Source organism: Salvelinus alpinus, chromosome 11 (genome assembly GCF_045679555.1).
Source record: "Salvelinus alpinus chromosome 11, SLU_Salpinus.1, whole genome shotgun sequence".
In the NCBI taxonomy this organism is placed as follows: Eukaryota; Metazoa; Chordata; class Actinopteri; order Salmoniformes; family Salmonidae; genus Salvelinus; species Salvelinus alpinus.
In genome coordinates this window covers 42,185,248-42,205,620 of record NC_092096.1, presented here as the reverse complement: position 1 = coordinate 42,205,620, position 20,373 = coordinate 42,185,248, and the positions used below count along the sequence as shown (strand labels likewise).

Below are 20,373 nucleotides of genomic sequence, written 5' to 3'. Positions count from 1 at the left end.
GAAAAAAAGACAACATTTCCTTACGTAGATTATTTTTTCCAAATACAATCAGTTTTCCACGTTAATTCAACGTCATCACATTGATTTGTTTGGTTGAAATGACGTGGAAACAACAATATTGATTCAACCAGTTTTTGCTCAGTGGGATATAGGCTACTGTATGTGTAGGCCTACGGATGTTCATTTGGTTCACTGCGGATGTTCATTTGGTTCGCTATGAGTTTGGTTCAACAGTTTTGAGCATTGTTTTTTTCTCCATAATTCCAGCCATGGGGGTCAGAGTAAGTGCCAGTGAGGAGGTATAGGAGCTGAAGACTGAAAATTCAGGTAATGTGCATTCTGTATAAGATTGGAAGTTAATTTGGTTCATTATTATATCGGTTCGTGAAAGATCTGTGGCTCTATTCAATCTGTATTGCTGAAGCCTTACAGATTGCGCTAAAAGAAACGTAAAGATAATTTCCGTTTGAGCCGGCAAATGCAGTCTCCGCTAATGTGAGAACATTGCCTTTCAATCACCCTGTAGCGCTGAACTTCCGCGATACGGTTTGAATAGAGAGCAATTGAACGGCTTTTGAGAATTCCTGACCATAATTCCAGCCATGAGTGCCATACTGAATGCCAGTGAGGAGGAGCTGAAGAGAAAGAATGCAGGTTCAAGTCAGTTGGCCAAAAACTGTTTCTCATTTGTTTTTTATAGGCAGTTTATTTTATTGGGTATTTCTCATATTATTTTTTAGTTTGTTTCCTTTCATATTATTTTAGCCCTGGACACCAGCGTGACAGGCAGTGAGTGGCAACAGGTAATTAAACTATGTAAAAAAACATTATACTTAAGGTAGGTTTAACAAATGTTAAGTTTACTAATGTATCCTTTCCGGCAATCAAAGCATTGGAGGCCAGACTGTCAGTGAGAGGGAGGTGGGAGAGTTGGAGAGAGAGAAGGCAGGTATAACCGATACAGAAAATAAGTTGTTTTCCGGTCAAAAGGGCTGCACTTGTTTGTAACCCGAGGAGGTTGGGTGGCTGTTGGTGAATGTTTTTTTTTTAGCTTCTTAGCAGAATAATGTTGGCTTTCATGGGCTTTATTTATCTTTCAATAATAAGTGCCAATACTGACACCACACTTCTACAGAGAAGTCTTCACCAACATCAGCAAGGCCTACAACCCAACTACAGGTAGCCTACTAACCACACAAATCAACACACACTGAATCCAGCATTACCAACAGTTTCTCTAGCCCTGTATATACCTGCTGTAAACATGCGTCCTGATCTTGTCTTTTTACACTTTTAAGATTTGATCACAGTCACATCACAATGCGTCTTTTAATCGTCTACACTTGTTTAAAAATGTGGGCACAATCAGAATGTGGACAACATCAGTACAAAGGCCGCATGTTAGAACCAGGTGTAAACAGGGCTTCTGAGAAACGGACAATGCTGATCCCTCCCTCTCCTCTGATGCAGGTATCTTCACACCGCCAGTAAGAGGGAGTCTAGTACATCAGATTCACTGCAATGGATTACCTCACATCGCCGTTCATCTTTACCACAATGACAAAAGTGTTCTGCTAAATGACCAATACGGTACCCATGGAGATCTTCTGTACTTGTCTAATGCATTGACTCTGCTGGAGGAGGGGGATGCGATCTACAGTACATGTGTCTCCCCTCAGGCTGGGTGCTCTTTTATCATTCTGATAACTACAACACCTTCAGTGGCTTCCTGCTCTTCCCTATGTGAAGGGAGCACTGTAAATAATGTCATAATTTCTGACGTGAACAGTTCTGATGAATCAATAAGGAGCATCACTAAAAAAAAAGCCAGACAATTTTTTTGTTACATTTTTTTTTCAACATTCTTTGTAATTTAGCAGACGCTCTTAGGGTTAAGTGCCTTGCTCACGGGCACATTAACAGATTTTTCACCTATTCGGCTCTGGGCTTCAAACCAGCGACCATTCGGTAACTGGCCCAACGCTCATAACCACTAGGCTACTTGCCACCCTCAGTCATTCACAGTTTACCATCATTGGCGTAAAGTGTCTCTATCACAGGAGGTTGGTGGAACCTTAACTGGGGAGGACAAGCTCGTGGTAATGGTCGGAGCAGAATCAATGGAATGGTATCAAATACATTGTTTCCATGTGTTTGATACCATTCCATTTACTCCATTCCAGCTGTTATTATGAGCCGTCCTCCCCTCAGCAGCCTCCACTGGTCCATTACTGTACATCTGCTTTTCTTCGAATTTCTGACAGTCAGAATTGCAGAGGCGCAAACCAAAAAACAGTTTTAAACCTCAACAAAAATGGAGACAGTATTTTTTGTTACCATTCCCTTCGTATGTTTGACATCGAGAGCTGCGGCAACACTTTGTTTTGAACCCACAACCTCTAAGCTTCGAGGTAGACATTGAACCACCACCATCACATTGTTTAAGCCTTCTCTTTTGTATGTTTGACAATGAGAGTTGCGGAAACGTACACAATAGCTGAGTAGATGAGGTTCGAAGCTAGAACCTCTTGGTCTCACGGCATTAATTGAACCACTGCACCACCACCTTCATCACATTTGATACCATACTCTGTATGTTTGACATCGAGTTGCTGAAACGTACACAACAGTATACGAAATTAAGTTTCATCCTACAACCTCTTGGTCTGAAGGATAGTACATAACCATTGAGCCAGCACATTCACATTTTTCACTCTTCGTATATTTGACAGAGAATTGAGGAAACACCACAAGCATACGTTTAAATTTGAGCCCAAAACCGCTTGGTCAAATGGCTGTGATTAAAAGTACATTTTTAAAGTCATATAAAGCTGTTACATTTCTATGTTGGACGTCATAAGAAAGTGTGCTGGTGAGTCCTGACCCCTCTTTCACCAGAAACCAAATCCACATGTGAACTAGTGTTGTGTACGTAGGGCTCGATTCAGTCCGTATCACGGAAGTTGCGTGACTGAAATGTAAAGGTCATTTCCGAATGAGTTGACATATGCAGCGTTTACCGTGAATGCAGTCTCCATGAACGCGTAAACATTGCCTTTAAATGTATATCACACTGTAGCGTGGATCTTCAGCGCTATGGATTGAATCGGGCCCTTAGTATCAGGTCTGTAGGATCATGATTATGGATGGTGTTGATGGCCATTTCTATACAATGCTGACCACAGTGGTTTTGGGCTTAGTAGTGACTTAATGGGATAATTTCATAACAAAACACATTCTACAGATCCCTTTCTATTTACAGACAAAAGTTTGGTGATTTCTTCTCTCAAAAACATAAATAAATAGATGTCCTATTAAGAGAAGTGACAAATCCTCCCTCAGTTTGAGGACATGACCACAGACTTTAGATTTGACTCCCCATTTGAAAACATAAGGAAACCTAAGCATGACTTCCTTGGTAAGTTCTGCTCATAGGCACCGAATCTCCAGAGTTCCAGGATGTTTCTGGTTGGCTCCACTCCTCCAGAAAAAGAGGGTTGGGGATAGACATGAATGACATTCCTCTGTACTGTACATTTTATTGACAGGCAGGAAGGCGATGGTTAACAATCCAGACTGAGCATCCATGAATGTCACAGGACAGTACCAAGAACCAAATTCCATTAGTCTTTTCTTGTTCAGTGGGTCTCTCCGTTCATTTGCTTTTTTGACCTGAGGGTCTCCCTTATTTATAAAGCATCTCAGAGTAGGAATGTTGATCTAGGTTCAGGTCCTCCCTGTCCATGTAAGTCTTATTCAATGAGCTCTAAAAGACTAAACGGATCTGAGATAAGCACTACAACTGGGACGCTTTATGAATACAGGCCCTTGTCTCAGCCTTGCCAAAGTATTGTGACCTCTCAGTCCAGACTCCAGACTGTCTGCATTGAGTCTGTGTGTCTGAGTGTGCAGGATCCTGTAGGTCAGTCAGTGTGCCACCCAGGCCTCAGCTGCAGCAAGGGTGCTCGGTGACCAGGAGGCTGTCATAGCCGTATGTCTCCAGCAGGTGGAGCAGGAAGAGCCTGTCTCCGTGAGGGTCTAGCCCCATGGCCCTCACACTCTCCTGGGTTAGGATGGGCTCAGGTCTCCCTGCCACCTCACTCAGCGTCTGGAAGATACGGTTATTCTGCTCCAGGAAAAACCTACAACGGTAGGGAAAAAATGAGAAATACTTATTTTTTAAAACAATGTTTTCGTGGACATTTTATTTTGTTTATATATAGAAATAAACTGCTTAAGTGTAAAAAAATATATATATATATAATTTTGAAGGGTTCTTTATAAACGCCAGTTGTAGACTGGATCCTGGTGTAATATACTGACAGAATGAAGTGGTCCTCTTCACTGGACACACAGTCTCCATTCTCCTCCTGAGAATATAACAGCATCTGCCTTGAAACACCATGTTATCATTATTATCATCACCTCTGTATCGACTACAAGACGATAACATGAACAACATTCTCCCCCTCAGGTTGTTTTGCAGACTGTAATGTACCTCTGTTCAGTGAGTTTGCGGTACTTCTCTCGGTCTGCAGCGCTGAGCCGTAGTAAAGGCTTCAGACTCTCTCTGGTCGTCCTCACATTCTGGTTATCTACATAGACGTCGTACAGGTCACGCTTCTCCTCAAAGATCTTCTCTGTGGTGCCTACACACACACACACACACACACACACACACACACACACACACACACACACACACACACACACACACACACACACACACACACACACACACACACACACACACACACACACACACACACACACACACACACGCCCCTCAGTTGTATTGAAAAAGTCTCAAGTGTATTCCGCTCTGTCTCTCATAGATGTGAAAGAAATAGACCGGTTGTAGAAGTGATAGCAAGACCCTACAATGCATCCATCATATTGCTTTCACCCATCTTCAGTTTTCAGAACAGTGCAGATGAATGGAAGGGGATGTTTAAGACTATGTAGATGCCCTATTTCCTGACTCCAGACACTCACATGCTACGTAGGACAGTTCCGTATCCAGGGTATCGATGTCTGCCACGTTGACATAGAAGAAGGGGCGGAACTCTGGCACGGCCACGCCCACCCCCGGGATGGACACGTTGGCCAGGCAACAGCAGCAGTACACTAGGGAGGACAGGAAATAGAGAAAGTTAATTAAAATGTGTATAAAAGTGTATGTTTAAGAGTACATAGGTGAGTAGCATTGTGTTCTTTTGAGCATGAAGAAAACAAACGCAACTGAGAAGTTACTGTGTATGTCTGTGTCTGGCTTGCGCCCGTATCAGTGAGTGTGTGTGTGTGTGTGTGTCTGTGCGTGTGCATGTGTTAGTGCTCCCCCTCACCTCTATAACAGACCACGCCCACAGGTGGAGGAGAGAAGATGAGGATACGTCTCCTCAGCAGAGCTAACTTCCACAGGACCATGATCTGCTCCCCAAAGAACTGGATGAACTGAGACATGCAGCCAGCTGGGTGGGTGATCTGGAGGGAGGAGGAGAGCTACTGTCATCGTCATCATCATCACCACCACCATCAATACTAGCAGCACAACAACACACACACAGAATCCCACCACCTGAAATACCATTTCATATTTGCGTAATAGTAAACCACACCCTCTCACCTTCATCTCAGGGTGCATACAGTGGTTGAGTGCTGCTCCCCAGGGACTGCCAGGACATGCAGTAACCACACTCTCCCCATCGGGGGGCAGCACTGATCTCTTATCCTCAAAGAACGCCTCCAGAGGAGAGTACTGGCCAGGAGTTTTCAACTGGAGCCTGGATCAGACACACACACACATGTACGCACACACACAAATTGAAAGTAATACAGGCAATGTAAGCAGAATGCATGCAGGTAATTATATTCGAGCAAGGGCCTGAGAAGGACAGGAAAAGACAGGCAGACAGAAAGAATGAGACTGGGATTGGGATTCACATCAGGGGGCTCTAATATCACCTCTGAAGGGTTAATCCCAAAATATGGTCCATTTAACCCAAGATTAATCAGTGGTAATCCAAGATTTGGGTTCATTTGTAGCTATCTAATGTAAAGTCATTGTGTATCTGTCTAGGAATGGGTCTGTTTATGTGTCTGGGGGAAGATTACCATAGTGGGGTCTCTCCTTGTCACCCTATAATAACAGAGCAGGTAGAAGTTGCGCCTCAACACTGATACAGGAACAGTTGTTTCCATCCCCCCCTAATGATAAATTATTGGGAGTATGGTAATCTGATCCTAGATCTGTTGTTAGGGGCAACTTCCACTTCGAGCTATGCTAACATCGTCAGCATTCTCTCTTCAACTCTACTAAGGGTTGACATCTAAATGGCAATCTGTGTGTATAACATTGACGACTGAAAATGTGAGTTATGCATGCAGAGTAGGCCTCATGTTAGGATTCATCCTGGCCTATCAATGCAACAGTAGTGTCCTTGAAATAACAGATGAGCATGCTACTCACACTAAAAATGATGGGCTAAAAACAACCCAATGTTGGTTATTTGGTGAGCCAGAGCTGGTTAAATAATGGACGGAACATATGTTGGGTTATTTTGACCCAGCCAGTTGGGTTGCATGAATAGACCAACAAATTGGGATTACCCAAATATGGGTTAATTTAACCATCAATTGGTTATTTTTTCTCTATGCTGGGTTGACCTAGCAGCTGGGTCTTTTTTAATGTAATCCTTTGGTTATTTTCAGGATGCGTGGTTTATTAGGGGCGTGGCTTTCAGATACCTCTTATTGGCCACCCATGAGGGTAAATGTCAGTCCTGTTCATCATGTTAAGTTTACTTACTGCAAATAAAAATATTCCTTTTTATTAAAGATGCCCTATGCAGAAATCGCTCTGCCATTTTCTGGTTGCTAAAATTCTAATAGTTCGCTTAATTTCAGTTTCTGTGACAAAACAAGCAAGTATAGTGTAGAGAATCATTGTACCATCTAAACCAGGGCTTCCAAAACTCGGTCCTGGGGTCCCCCAGGGTGAACATTCTGGTTTTTGCCCTAGCACTATATAGCTGATTCAAATAATCAAAGCTTGATGAGTTGGTATAATAAGGTATACCACCTTATTGGATCCCATAGGCTTTTAGTGAACTCATACACTTCTGTAAGCAGCTACAAAAATGCCAATGTTTAACCATAACATGTGATAACTATGCAACAGAAGAGATGAATAGGAATTACATTTACACTCGTGGGTGGCTAAAAAGAGGAAGTGAGAGGAAGAGCAAAAAAGAGAAAGGGCTATCTGGAAACTACATTATGTCTGTGTCCAAAATGACACCCTATTACCTAATTAGTACAATACTTTTGACCAGAGGGTGCCAGCACAACTTTTGACTCTGGTCAAAAGTAGTGCACTATATAGGGAATAGGGTGCCAATTTCAGACTCAGCCTATCTTGTTGAGCAGGATATGTGACAGATTGCAGTGTGACACCTCTCTCACACACCATGTTTAATGCATGAGATAATTATAAACACCAGGGAGACGACTGTGACTTGAGGGAAGATAAAGAGAGACTGGCATGAGAGAGGATACAGAGAGTGACAGAAAGTGAGAGAGAGTTAAAGAGAGAATGGGGGATATAGAGTACAAGAAACAGAGAAAGAGAGATCCAGAGACAGACTGGGAGAGGGGGAGAGAGGGCAGAGGGTGAGTGAAAGAGAGAGTACAAAGAGAGAGATCCAGTGACAGAAAAAGAGAGAGTGAGGGGAAAGAGCAGCGACCAAAAAAAGAGAGAAAGACAGAGAACAAAAAACAGAGATAATTTATATTATCGATAGATAACATAACTTAAACAGGTTCTACCTGACTTGGTGTTCCAGGAAGCTCATGTATCGGTACAGCAGGGTGTAAGAGGTTGACAGGATACCCACAGACTTCATTCTTGCCCCCCTCTCCACCACACTATCCACCACCATGTTGGCAAAGCACGCCAGGCCAAAGTACCCGCCCTTACGGAAGTATCTGTGGGGGCCAGAGAGAGGACCATGAGTTGAGCCAAGGGAACATACTGCCCTGCCAGTTGGCCGATTTTTCTGCTGACCATCAGTTCTCAAGTTTTGCTGTCCTGTCAAGGAGGCACAGGGGGTGCATCTAAATGTTCAGTCTAAAAGGTCTTCCTCGCCTTCACTTGTATGCTTTCCTTCATCAGCTTTGCTATTAAATAACAGGGCAGAAGGCTGATGCCTGGTAGCGTTCCCCCATTTCAAATTAGTTTAAACAAAGGACACGAGGACAGGAAGCCTATTAGACTACTGAGATGCATCCAGGATAGGATACAAAGAAAGGATGCCACTTTATACTATTGATATGCACTCAGGATAGGTTAAAAAAATTAAGGATTCAAGTTTATATGATTGAGATGCAGCCGGGTGTACTTACATAAAGTCACTGGAGACTCTGTGGGAGCCGCTGGCCATAGCCTTGAACTCTACTCCCTCCAGGTTCATGTCCCCTGGCAGACACCACTCTAACATGTTACCTAAACAGTAAACACACGCACACACACATAAACAGGAGTGAAATTAGGCAATACTGTAGCTATGGTTACCACAACAACTGTCCTAAAATGTGAAAGTTTTCACAAATGTGCAAACCTGTATGTAGATCAACCAACCAAACATAGGCCTCAAACTATTTGGAATAGGCCATCATTACCAAATGAAGTCAATGCCCTCATTGATTAAAGTAATTCAATCTGCAGTGAAATCCACAGGCTGACTCCCTCTCTCTCCTACTCACTCATTAAGAATGTATAGTCCCAGACAGTCTCAAGACTACATACATAACAACTCATTGGTTGTAAAGCCGGTGGTCAGACATTATCAATAGATGTGTATATCTAGCCTACTATGGCTTATACCTCTCTGATATTCCCGAGGTGAATGACAGGGGTTGCCTTTAGGGTGTGGTCATAGAGAATTCACACATCCCCTGTGACTTTGGGGTTCCTGAGTAAAAATATAGAGGTCTTTGTGTTGAAGAGCATCCTCAAGGAGTAGGCGAATACCACATTATGACCATTGCAGCCAATGGTTGGGGACATCAATTATCTGGCCTAGTTCAAATGAATCCATCCCAAGCTCTCTGATGCAATTTCTGCAAATAATAACCAGTAGGCCTATAATGAACAATAAAATCATTATTATATGCATGGATGCTATAGGCCTATAGATGTTACAAATTGATGGGTGTGACCATGCAGCTGCTTCTCTAGGCGGCAGCACAGCACGAAAAAAGATCCCTCACCTGATCTTGTATCAAATGTCACCACAAACACGGCCACGATCGGATCCTTTTCCTCCCATTTCACCATGTTATCGGGCGGCACCTCTCCTTGTCCTGAGGCCGGGGTATGGTCATCCTTGTCGGGACACTGAGCATCCCATTCCGCAGGGATGGGGATCGTGCTCCTGGATGAGAGGGATGTGTCTATGCTAGAGACCGCTGATGTTAAAAACCCAGGACCCCCTGGACTGGTGCTCCACCCTATCCCCGGCGCAGTGCATCCCAACGCCCGACTATTGGCAGGGCTCGGCCCCTTGACGTCCTTCTCCTGTTCTGGTGTGTGAACAGGCTTCTCCGCCGGAGGAACCTCCTCCCAGTCCAGTAGCGGTGCCCGGTCAGACTTCTCCACCATTGCGGCTCAGCTATCGGCGACCCCGGGCTTGACTCTGTGACGAAGGGATGCAGGAGAACAGAATCGTGTACAGACACGGAGCGGAGAGCCCATTCGTAATGCATTAGCTACGCGTTGGTTGAAATAAATCCATACTCACAATTGCAAATGTTAAATTGATTGATTCCGTTGAAACACAAGCTGTCTACTTTGTGTATCATAGCCTGCTCCTTTTGCATAGGGCCATCCAATGATGTACATCCACTTAGGTATAATAAGAGTCTACATAAATTATTCTTCCGTTCTTTTGGAGTGCGTTCAAGATTCCACAATATTATACGTGCTATTGGCAGCTCCTCATGAAAAACGATTTGAAACGTTGGCATCTCGAATACAGCTCATTGTAGATCTCTAGTTCCGAATCAACGCACATTCAATATAGTATTTTTCTATCGAAACTCACAACTAAATACTATGGGGACAATTTTCTATTAAACACATCATATTTATCGTTTCTTGCAATTGTGTTTGAACTATTTAACATTTCAAAATATTTGTCTGACGTTGAATGTACGGACAATGAAACCGGAATACCATTAATGACGTGTTCCTGCGACACGTCACTGAATTCCAACAGCTACGGAAGCGGTGCCGTGTCGCGATCTACAACGTCGTTGATCAAGGGTTCAGTGTCTTCAGAATGGGTACGTTTTTAAAATATATTTTTAATCTCTTTGAGAACTATAATAGGAATTCGCACGGTTGTGTTTTATGTAGAAATTCAGGCTATTCTGCCAGCTCCTGCTACGCACCATGCAACTGGGCCACTTGCTATGTAACATAAATAGATAGCTAACAAACATACACGTATTAATAATTGTTGTCTCGCGTACAGCTACTCTGTTATTAAGTTGATGAAGCTATTCAATTCCTCTAAGGTGTCTGAGACATTAATTGTAGTCGCGATTCGTAAATACTGACAGTCTAGCCATACATTCTAGCTAGCGTTAGCTGTACTGCTAACTCCCTGTGCCAACATGCTGAGTACTTGTAGTCCAGCTAACGTTACAGCGTCAAATAGCCCAATAATTAGTTGACTAACGTTAATCAGTAGTTATCTATTCGACTAGTTTTTTAATGGTAAAAAGCAGAATGTGACATCGTCTACCAATGGATCTGGACCTTTTATAGCACAGACAGAACAGGAAATAGCCAAAGACACTAGCTAGCTAATATAGTCATTAGCTAGTGTGCTTACCCCTACTGGTTCAGGCCCTGGTTCAACTGTTCCCCTCAATCGCTACAGTAGCATTACTAACGTTAGCACTAGCTCTGGAAAACCTTATTGTTCTGTGTGAATTTCGGGCAGACTAGACGCTGTGCTGCGTATTGCTGCAGTTCAGAGTGCGGATTGCACATTTTGTAAATTTAGACAAAAAAGGTGAAGGGGGAAATCTTAAATTGCACCACCATCTAACCCTGCACCTATACACTATCCCCAACCCCCCCCCCCCCAAAACACCACACCATCCAACTACTTTGGCCCTAAACGATCTGACACCAGGCCCTTCCCTCAAAACTTCAGAGGTTCTACACTAAAATCTCTCACCCCAAAATATGTATCTGCAACTACCAAGTCTATAAACGCAATAAATCCTAACTTACTAAAACCCATTCTCTCTCTGGTTCTCTCTCCTAGTCTCCCAATCGAATCGCTCACTCTAGGGCTATCATCTACTCCCTTCACTGCCTCAGCATAGGAAACTTTCTGCCCCACTGGCAATCTCAACCTGTCTCACAGGGCAATTGGGATCCACAGCTGCATGGGCGCTCCCACAGTTGACACGCAGTGCTTTCTCTATCCCAAATGTACACTCCCTCAGACACTTATCTCACATCATGGGATCACCCTTATACTCACTGCTGCAACATGTCTGAATCCTTGGCACCTGAAGCACCGTAGCGGGTTCAGAACATAGGCCCTCACAGAATAGCAAACCTGACCTTATCAGGTATAAATTCTGTGTCAAAGCTCAACAAGACAGCCGGGGTATTCTCAGTCTCGCCGGGGTATTCTCAGTCTCGCCGGGGTATTCTCAGTCTCGCCGGGGTATTCTCAGTCTCACCTTTGCCTCCGGGTCTACGTCTCACCAAAAGGCCGGCGTCTCAAACGCCAGGATATTATTTTTCATTTGGTCCACCTCTACACTCAACGCTACCCCACTGATCACTTCTTTGAGCGGTCCCTGCTCCGGAGAGAAAAGCACAGGTTGAACCCCAAGACGAGTCACACGCGCTTCCGCTGACTACCTCATGAAGCTGGTTGAGAGAATGCGAAGTGTGCAAAGCTGTCATCAAGGCAAAGGGTGGCTACTTTGTAGAATCCCAAATATAAAATATATGTTCATTTGTTCACTTTTCTTTTTTTTACTACATGAGTCAATATGTGTTATTTCGTGGTTTTGATGTTTTCACCATTATTCTACAATGTAGGAAATGGTAAAAAATAAAGAAAAACCCTTGAATGAGTTGGTGTGTCCAAACTTTTGACTGGTACTGTAAGTCCACCTGCATCCCTTCTGGAAACTGGGGGAGCGTCAAAGACGTCATTATCTCAACTGTTCGGCACAGTCCCGTTGTGAGTACTCTGGAATACCCTTCTCTCCATATGGTTTTTAGCGGGTTCGCTTCACCCACGGCTGGCCGTGTGATCTACAATTCCGACACTGTACAAGAAACATCAATCATCGCTTCCTAAATGCTTTTCTGAACATATGGCCCTTATCTTTCATATCAGCGAGAAATAATATTTTAAATAAAGATACACTTATGGTGTGTGCCTCGAGTTGACGAGAACTACACTTCCACCCCAGTTACGCTTACACTCAGGTTTTCGGAGCGCTAGATTGATAATTAACACAGGTGGTTACCTCTGTCTTATGTCTGTCTATCGTAAACAAGCGCTGTAACGTGTTAATGTAGGGTTACTGTTCCCACACGGCCAGAAAGATGCGTAACTTTCCAAAACCTGACAGCATGTTAACATTTTGACCAAGCGTCAGAGCTCTTGACAAAAGTCAGCCGGGAAGAAGATACCTTCATCGATAGGTGCTAAATGTAGTTATTGTCTGTCTAACTCCTCTCATGTCCATGTGCTGTAGGTGGGTGGTTTTCCAGTCTCTTCTCTGGCCTGTTTGGCACCAGAGAGATGAGGATCCTGATCCTGGGGTTGGACGGAGCTGGTAAAACTACCATCCTGTACCGCCTGCAGGTCGGAGAGGTGGTCACCACCATTCCAAGTACGTAACTCTTTTCTTTCTACTTCGAAACATTGCTCACGCAATATCTGTTGCCCAGGTGCATGCATGGAAAATCAATTCATGTTAGTGTGCTCCCCAATGAGTTGAATTGGTCTTCCCACGTGTTTGTAGGCAATGTAAAAGAGAGAGCCGGTTAAAGTGCATTCTTTTCTTTGCCATGTGTGCTCAAGGTTTTTAAATCTCTGCCATTGTGCTGATTGTGTTGTACAGCAATCGGCTTCAACGTGGAGACGGTTACGTACAAAAACCTGAAGTTCCAGGTGTGGGATCTTGGTGGACAGACGAGTATTAGGTAACTATATGAATATCACAACAAGTGTTTCCTGTTTATCAAATGTTACTAGTCACATGCACCGAATACAACAGGTGTAGTAGACCTTATAGTACTTACGAGCCCCCTAACCAACAATGCAGTTTCAAAAAAATATGGATAAGAATAAGAGATTAAAAGTAACAAGTAATTAGAGCCGCAGTAAAATAACAATAGTGAGACTATATACAGGGGGGGAACCGGTTAGTTGAGGTAGTATGTACATGTAGGTAGTTATTAAAGTGACTATGTGTAGATGACAACAGAGAGTAGTAGTGGTGTATACACACATAGACATTGTTGAATTTTAAAAGGTAGACCGAAGCTTCCTCAAGACAGCACAACTTTCCATACATTATTGTGCCATACCTCTTTACAATTTAGAGGGTTTGGCCTACTTGACTCTGCCCTTCGCTCTCCCTCTAACCTTCGTGTCTCTCCTTCAAACCCTTGTATCTCTCTCCCAGGCCATACTGGCGTTGTTACTACTCCAACACGGATGCTGTCATCTACGTGGTGGACAGCAGTGACAGAGACAGGATGGGCATCTCTAAGTCTGAGCTTGTCGCCATGCTGGAGGTAGGTCATGTGGATAGGCCTGCATTCATAAGAGTGCAGGTATAATGACCATTGTTTGAGGTGCTCTGGAGGGCAAATAGTAATGCTCAATGTATTTTCTCCATATGACTGACTATCTCTCTCGCTCCCTGTTTGTCTCTTCAGGAAGAGGAGTTGAAGAAAGCCATCCTGGTGGTGTTCGCTAACAAGCAGGACATGGCGCAGGCCATGACCCCGGCTGAGGTGGCCAACTCCCTGGGTCTCCCCGCCCTCAAAGACCGGAAGTGGCAGATCTTCAAGACCTCCGCCACCAAGGGCACGGGCCTGGACGAGGCCATGGAGTGGTGAGGGTTTGCTTTTGGTTGACATTATAGTCATGTAGCAGAAGCTTTTTTTTTTTTTTCAACAACGATTTTATTATACTTGCATTTAACCTCACTGAGTTCTCATTGTCTAGAACAGGCTGTCAACCGCACAGTGGGTGAAATAATAACCACATAGCATATTAATAGGTAGAATAGAGGTGTCCTGTCCTCGTGTCACCCCCCCTTCTCAATAAACCCACAGTTGACATTGCGCAACACCATGTCATAATATTATTCAACAATGTTTGCTCTCTCTCCCTCTCTCCATAGGCTGGTAGAAGCCCTGAAGAGCAGGCAGTAAAGAGCCCCCACACCTCTTGTTCTCTGTAAATACTCCTGACCTCCTGTATAAAATACTTCCTGATTGGACCGCTCAGGAGGACCAGTGACTGTACTCCTTCCAGGGGCACGTTCAGTACGCAAACGTTGTAGATAGAAATGTCATGAATAGAGCTGACGTGATTTCTTACTCTACGTGTCACACGTGTTTGTTCTACACAACACATTTCTATCTGAAGGTTTCACAACGTTGTGCCCTGCTGAAAACAGCCCTGAAGCCTTCACCATGCCTTCCTGTCTGGGATAGAGAGGCTGCAATATGGTATACTACCTGGTCCCAAAATAATGTTATCACCCCAGCCCATAGCCCCGGTGTTTGCAGATCTGAAGGGAACCAGATAATGTGGTGATGGCTTCACACGTAATTAAATGATATAGTATCTGTTGTGGAGCTTCTGACATTTTTGGTGAACCCTTCCAGCTCCTTCTGACCTGTAAACACCCAAGGGCTAGGGGGGTTGGTGTTGGCTCAGGCTCAATTCTCAGTGGTAAAGAACTGACTGGCCCCTTCAAGGAAGAGGACCTGAGCGATGACAGACTGACCTATGGCGATGTTACTGCAGCTGGTGCTGTTTTTGTATTGTACTACTCATGCTGAATCATGTCTTTTTTTTTCTCCTTTTCTAAAACTTCTGTTGGGTGTGTAATTAAAGTTTGAGGTTGTTAGTTTAGGCCTTTTCATTGGAATGCTCAAACTTTAATAATCAGATTGTGTAAATGCCACTAGCCAGTTGTTGAACACTAACCGCTTAATTTGTATGCTACAACTTTTATTGCATATTTATAGGAGCTTGTACAGCCAAGACAACCCACAATAAAACTGATTTCACACTGAGTATAGAAACCTTTGTCGTCAAATTACTTTCATCCCACCCAAGATAAGCCATATTCAACTGTTCAAAGAAAGTAGCACTTATTTTTAATTTAAAAAAGTTACATTTAACTGCACAAACATATATCAAATCCTTGGCTTGTGACTGTCAGCTCCTGCATTAAGCAGGACATGATTGCCTGGTCTTCTCATCCATCCTTGCTGTATAATGGATAATAACATCATTTCACCATCGCCAAGTCCTTGAGTGAGTTCCTCTGTCTCTTGGCTTTGTAGCCAGGCCTCAGGAACTCAATCTTCCTCTTCTTGGCCTCGATCTTGTTCTTGTGTTTCTTCAGCTTCTTCCTGGCTGCGATGTCAGGGTTAGCCACCGCCTGAGAGAGAAGAGTAAAAGGTGAGATGCTTGGTATCCAACATTACCCTGCCATTATGTATTGTATCACTAGCTCAAAGATTGCAGGTTGTCAAAACATGTAAATACAGATTAATTATATCTGATTAATAAGTTCAGGGTGTAATATTAATCTACAATTTGTGGGTAACAGGGATATTGGTATCCACCAATGTTATATTGTTCAACAATACCTTTTCTATTTAAAAAAAGTCTCTGCCACATGACAAAATCTGTAGAATTGCAGGTAACGAGCACTGCCAAAGTCTGAATGTATGCTATTTTTATCTCACTCGAATTGTGTTCTGTTTGAGAACCCCTGCCATAGAGTACAAACCTGTATAGCTTTGTGTTTCTTGCGGTTGGCCCTCCTCTGTGAGGCATACTTCTGAACGGCTGAGAAGGCCAGGGAGAAGGTCTGCAGCCCCACCTGCTTCTTCAACAGCTCTATCAGCTCCTGGGACAGGTTTTTCAGGGTAGGGTCTGGGGAGTAAAACGTCTCATTAAATAGAGCACTAATTTTATGCATCTCTGTGACCAACACCTACAGAGGGATCAGTCGGAAGAGAACTACACAGAATAACAAGAGAGACCAGTCAGACAATAAGCACACAGAACAGGGAGAAAACTGAAAGAACAGAGAGAGCCTAGTTATGAATTTGAGGAGTGGTGAAAGGGAGAGGAAGATGACAGTGTTGTGTTAGCTTGATCCTCGTAGCTGTTATTAAATGATGAGGACAGTATTACAGTATGCTACCTTGGTCTGCATAGGTGCTGTCCAGTTCTCTGTAGAGAGGGGCGATGATGGTGGTGAGGTAAGGACCCAGCCTGTCTTTACCCAGGTCCACAGCTATAGCCCCCAGGAACTTAAACACACATGTTCTCTATGGGGGGGAGAGAAACGACAAATAACAATACAAACATTTATTGCAGGTATTCATCAACTCACCATCAGTAAATAAGCAGTGGTGTTGGGAAAATATATAAAAGGACCACGTATTGGTGTGTTTGTGTGTACCTTGAGGGGTATCTTGGGCGTGTCTGCAGCTTCCCTCTTAGCCATTAGAGACAGCTTCTTCATCATCCACAGTAAGGATGGAGGACGATCATCCTTCTCTTCCTCCTCTTCCTGCTTCTCTTCCTGCTTCTCTTCCTCTTTTTCTTCATCACCTTTCTCTCCTTCGTCATCCTCTCCTCCGTTCTCCATCTCTTCTTCCTCCTCTACTTCCCGGGCAGGTGTGATTTCAGACTCAGGTGAGATCAGATAGATCACCTTGGCGACGAACAGCAGGTTCTTGATCACCTGGGGAACGGCAGACGAGACCATCCAACCTGTCAATCGAACTACTGCCTGACGGGTGACACCTCAGACTTAAATAGTCTGTTTGTAATATCGCCGTCTTTACCTGTTCTCCTGTTGACGTGTCTAGGTACTTCGACTGGAGCTGGTGACAGAAAGACAGGACCAACTCTCTCATCTGGTGGAGGGAAGGAGAGGGGGACGCCAGGTAAAAGACACATAAATCAGTATCGCTAAACATCACTTGAGTCACACCCTTGTTTACAATACAACGCATTCATTTATCTCCTTGTTATTCAAACCCCCAAAAAGTTGTTCTCCCTGTTCCGCCCATCTTGATGACACGTTTGACCTTGGTCACTCTAAGCAAGTCAAGTCATCGGTCTGCATCTTTGGTTAAGTGATGTTCAGACCCGTCTCACCTTCTTGTCTAGGTTGGTAGTAAGGAACGTGGTCGCCACAGGTTCTGGTGTGGTGGTGTTGTTGGCACAGCCCTTCTCTGTGGTCTCCTCTCTCCAGCGGGCAACCAGCTGGTCTGGCCGGTGGGCAGCAAACAGCTGACCAAACAGTTGAGAGGCGGTCAACCACACCCAACAGTGAGGGTAACGCAGGTGGGTCTCAACATGACCTGGTGGTGGGGGGGGGGGGGGGGGAATGCATTGCTCCGTTACACAAAGGGGAAGTCAGCAGTTAAGAGGGTAAAATATTACATTCAACGATCGATGAAGATCTATAGGTTCTAGACTTTATCATCAACCCATAGAACAAGAGAGACATTTCAGGGGAAAACGTGTCGGCACATGGGTTTAATCACACTGCTATACAGAGCAGGCAATAAGCTTAACATACCACAGTACTGTAGGCCTATTTATCTCACCCCAGACAACGGAGATGCCGGAGGTGATTTTCAGACTGGGCCCATCTGATAGATACGTGATGTTTGATCTACGACATGGCAAGACCGCACAAACAGACGTGGATCCAGGCTAGAGGTAGTAGTGTCTTACCCAGGATGTTAGTGAGTGTGTCTTGAGGCTTGCTGAGCTCCAGTAGGCTACAGTCCTTGGTGAGTTTGGTGACCAGCGTCAGGTAGCTGAACAGCAGTCTGTCTGCTGCCTTCTCATCCTGCTCCTCCTCAATCTGACAGACACACAGATATAGAGCTGCTGTTAGCACAGGCTATAGAAAATAGTCAATCAAATACAAATGCTTAGGTAATGCTTTTGAAAGTGTAACTGTTCACATAGTTTATATAAAATAGTTCATGTTCGACTCACGTCTTCAAAGTTGTCGGGGTGGATCTCTTTCTCGATGAGGGGCAGCAGGGCATCTAAACGGCGGCCAAACTGAACCCCCTCTACCTCCACAAACAGCCCACACACCTGGGCCCCCAGACGACGCAGAGACACCTGGGGGTAGGGGTCAGAGGTTACAGCAGGAGGACATGGGGTGCATCTCAATAGTCTAAAGTGGATTTCCCTCCTTTCCTTTATTTGCACTTCATCAGTCATTTACATTGCTTTATTAGACCCGTAGAGAAAGACAAGACTAATGTGTGTGTGTGTGTGTGTGCGTCCATACCTTGTCTCCAGACAGCCAAGCGTTAACCAGGGTGAACAGGGTGTTCTGGTGTTGCTGGTCCAGTTGACTCAGCAGTGATTTGATGGCCACGGCGGCCATCTTCTTACAGCGAGCCGAGTCATCGTTCACCATGGCCAGTGCCAGAGGGACGAAGAACAACCCACTGTGCTGCAGCAGCAGGTTCTAGGACAGAGACGAATCAGTTACACACAGGAGTAGAATTAGGTTGTCCCAAAGGACTGATCTAAGGTCAGTTTTGAGTTTATTCCCTCTAATGGTTAGCATGTGGGATCTGTTTCTATAGGCGACTTCTACCAGGAACAGTGGGTATAGAAAGCGACCAGAGTTACTGCAACTCTAACTTATGGGATGTGTGTGTCAGGAGGATTGTTGTGGATACCTGAGGGAAGGTCTGGAAGATATAGGCCATCATCTCCAGAGCAGCCTCTCTTCCTGTGTCAAACTCATAACTAACACAGAGAGAGAGAGAGAGATTAGTATCAAAAGTTACAAACTTTTAGACTTACATCTAAAATAACGAATCCCTTTAAACACAAATATATCCTACCTGAGCTGGGCCACGATGAAGTCCAGATGTGATCTGAGTTTCTTCCCCAGAGGATAATCCAGGATATACTTCTGGTAAATCTACAGGTGAAAATAACAGAAAAAACTCAAATAAGAATCTAAAAATGCAAAAATGTGTTGCCTTAATTAAGCACAGTTAAATCACTGTTTTAACAAGGCACCCTCAAAAATAAAATGCAAATGGTAATATACAGGTTTAAAAATGAATATAAAAAGAAACAAAACCGTACATGTCTGCACTGGACCCTGATCATGCCGTTCTGCCCGGTAACAGACAGCTTGGCCACTTTCTTCATCAGCTCCTCCATCTCTGGTACTACCAGCTTCCTGGACAGGATGGCCTGTAGGGGGAGATAGAGAGGATACAGTACAGATGAAGAATTTCATTATACACTTTGAATGCAAATACATCTATATGTCTGGTTAAATAAAGGTATAGAAAATGTTGGGGTCTGATGCATTAGCTGTAGCAATACAGTATGGTCTTCAACTCCATCTCTCTCCTAGATTTGGACAGGTGGAGAGGGGAGGGCGACGGCTACCTTTAGCAGGCCGAAGGCTGTCGCCTGACGTGACTGGTCATAAATGTCCTCCTCGGCGTATCCCAGCAGCACTTGCAGCTGCGTCTCAGTTATCTTGTGTGCCTTCGTGGTCTTTACTAGGATGGTGATGGACTGACAGCGAAAAGAAGGATCATTCAATTATTTGTCATAGCCACATTTCTGTCATTTCAAATCATTAAAACGTACAACATGGCATGTTTTTGCATTGCGGAATGAATGTACTGTTTATATTTTATTTAAGCAATAAGGCACCTTGGGGGGGGGGGGGGTGTGCCCGGAAGGCCTTATTGCTATTATAAACTGGTCACCAACATAATTAGAACAGTAAACAAGTCGTCATACCCGTGGTATATTTAAGCAATAAGGCTAAGGCTATACCACGGCTAAGGGCTGTTCTTAAGCACGACGCAACCCGGAGTGCCTGGACACAGCCCTTAGCAGTGGTATTATAAACTGGTTACCAACGTAATTAGAGCAGTAAAAATAAGTTTTGTTATACCCCGGCTGTCAGCCAATCAGCATTCATGGATTGAACCACCCAGTTTACAATGTCTCATATACCACGGCTTTCAGTCAATCAGAATCC

General features: G+C 44.1%; 3 protein-coding genes and 1 non-coding gene across 4 annotated transcripts in view; 1 reads left to right on the top strand and 3 right to left on the bottom strand.

Moving 5' to 3' along the window:
- Positions 1 to 1,818: 1,818 nt before the first annotated feature.
- LOC139534204 (DENN domain-containing protein 11-like) lies at positions 1,819 to 10,064 on the bottom strand. The gene is made up of 10 exons (XM_071333109.1): positions 9,801 to 10,064; positions 9,271 to 9,695; positions 8,404 to 8,503; positions 7,828 to 7,986; positions 5,627 to 5,783; positions 5,346 to 5,484; positions 4,996 to 5,127; positions 4,499 to 4,649; positions 4,324 to 4,392; positions 1,819 to 4,142 (listed from the first exon to the last, which is right to left on the bottom strand). The coding sequence occupies exons 2-10, from the start codon at positions 9,659 to 9,661 to the stop codon at positions 3,947 to 3,949; spliced, it is 1,494 nt and encodes a 497-aa protein (XP_071189210.1). The 5' UTR covers positions 9,662 to 9,695; positions 9,801 to 10,064; the 3' UTR covers positions 1,819 to 3,946.
- A 140-nt stretch (positions 10,065 to 10,204) lies between these two features.
- On the top strand, positions 10,205 to 15,376 carry LOC139534205 (ADP-ribosylation factor-like protein 1). The gene is made up of 6 exons (XM_071333110.1): positions 10,205 to 10,344; positions 12,802 to 12,939; positions 13,171 to 13,252; positions 13,738 to 13,849; positions 13,994 to 14,172; positions 14,464 to 15,376. The coding sequence occupies exons 1-6, from the start codon at positions 10,341 to 10,343 to the stop codon at positions 14,492 to 14,494; spliced, it is 546 nt and encodes a 181-aa protein (XP_071189211.1). The 5' UTR covers positions 10,205 to 10,340; the 3' UTR covers positions 14,495 to 15,376.
- utp20 (UTP20 small subunit processome component) overlaps positions 14,988 to 20,373 on the bottom strand; it is a 23,657-nt gene continuing 18,271 nt past the window's right edge. Inside the window, exons 46-58 of the mRNA XM_071333108.1 lie at positions 19,767 to 19,898; positions 19,455 to 19,565; positions 19,205 to 19,284; positions 19,037 to 19,106; positions 18,637 to 18,819; positions 18,333 to 18,464; positions 18,063 to 18,195; positions 17,478 to 17,683; positions 17,162 to 17,233; positions 16,774 to 17,058; positions 16,513 to 16,639; positions 16,093 to 16,238; positions 14,988 to 15,738 (exon numbers count right to left, since the gene is read on the bottom strand). Coding sequence (XP_071189209.1) covers positions 15,586 to 15,738; positions 16,093 to 16,238; positions 16,513 to 16,639; positions 16,774 to 17,058; positions 17,162 to 17,233; positions 17,478 to 17,683; positions 18,063 to 18,195; positions 18,333 to 18,464; positions 18,637 to 18,819; positions 19,037 to 19,106; positions 19,205 to 19,284; positions 19,455 to 19,565; positions 19,767 to 19,898 — 1,830 coding nt within the window. The 3' untranslated portion in view covers positions 14,988 to 15,585. The remainder of the gene's footprint in view (positions 15,739 to 16,092; positions 16,239 to 16,512; positions 16,640 to 16,773; positions 17,059 to 17,161; positions 17,234 to 17,477; positions 17,684 to 18,062; positions 18,196 to 18,332; positions 18,465 to 18,636; positions 18,820 to 19,036; positions 19,107 to 19,204; positions 19,285 to 19,454; positions 19,566 to 19,766; positions 19,899 to 20,373) is intronic.
- LOC139534986 (small nucleolar RNA ACA64) lies at positions 17,844 to 17,971 on the bottom strand. Its single transcript, XR_011667070.1, has one exon. It is a non-coding gene; the product is annotated as a small nucleolar RNA ACA64 (small nucleolar RNA).